Raw genomic sequence first — 832 nt, 5'->3', positions numbered from 1 at the left:
AAATAAAGGCATAAAAGGCCAAAACAAAAAATAATAATACTTAAAATATATTTATTGTATGAGAAAAAAAATGCAACTTGCCCCTCAGGGCTTCCTCAGATGCTCACTCCCATAGGAATAAATTATAAAATGTCTGCACAATGGCAATAAAAAGCAACAGATGATGATTTTTCCTTCTGAATCTAAATTATAACTGTTTGTGTGTGAAGATCAGAAATATCTAACTGATTGTTCTCCTCGAGTTTTCCTGGAAAAATCAAAGTTTAAAATCCAAAAAGTTAAGAGAAAACTTCACTGTTGCATCATATTTTGACCAATTTTAAAAGTTTGACTGCATCTGTGCTCAGCTCAGTCACAACTTTAAGTGCTGATACTATAAACTTCCACTGTGGACATTAATGGGTCGACACTCACCGCCAGGCTGGAAACTATAGAGATCTGTCCTGCTGAGCGACATGTCAAACAGAGGGTTACTTTGGGTGTACGAGACCCGGTCCACTGAGGTGTCCATGTTCTCTCCAGAGTCCCACTTTCTCTTCCTGCTTATGGGCTCTTATAACACACAGTGCATGAAGCAGGGTGGGACTCTCCCCGGATTGCAACACATCCTCCCCACGAAAACAGCTCCTGGAGATTGAAGCAGAGGAAGGAACTGCGTCTGATTTATAGCTGAGATGGAAAAAAAGCAGCAGCATACCCATGCAGAATGAGGAAGCTGGTCCTCCAACAAGAAGGTCTTGCAAAACCACAATAAAGAGAATTTTCATATAAAGTATAAAGTAGAATGACCGGGGAGATTATTCTGTTCAGTCGGCGAGAGAGGGTCACAGTG

General features: G+C 40.6%; 1 protein-coding gene across 1 annotated transcript in view; it reads right to left on the bottom strand.

The window, feature by feature from the left end:
• LOC118339094 (collagen alpha-2(VI) chain-like) overlaps positions 1 to 627 on the bottom strand; it is an 11,413-nt gene extending 10,786 nt beyond the window's left edge. Inside the window, exon 1 of the mRNA XM_035676627.1 lies at positions 415 to 627. Within this exon, the coding sequence (XP_035532520.1) occupies positions 415 to 511 (97 nt within the window). The 5' untranslated portion in view covers positions 512 to 627. The remainder of the gene's footprint in view (positions 1 to 414) is intronic.
• Between the last annotated feature and the right edge of the window lie 205 nt (positions 628 to 832).

The sequence above is a fragment of the Morone saxatilis genome, unplaced genomic scaffold (assembly GCF_004916995.1).
Source record: "Morone saxatilis isolate NCDOM2014 unplaced genomic scaffold, NCSU_SB_2.0 Contig5, whole genome shotgun sequence".
Taxonomy (NCBI): domain Eukaryota; kingdom Metazoa; phylum Chordata; class Actinopteri; family Moronidae; genus Morone; species Morone saxatilis.
This window is presented reverse-complemented; position numbering and strand designations above follow the sequence as displayed.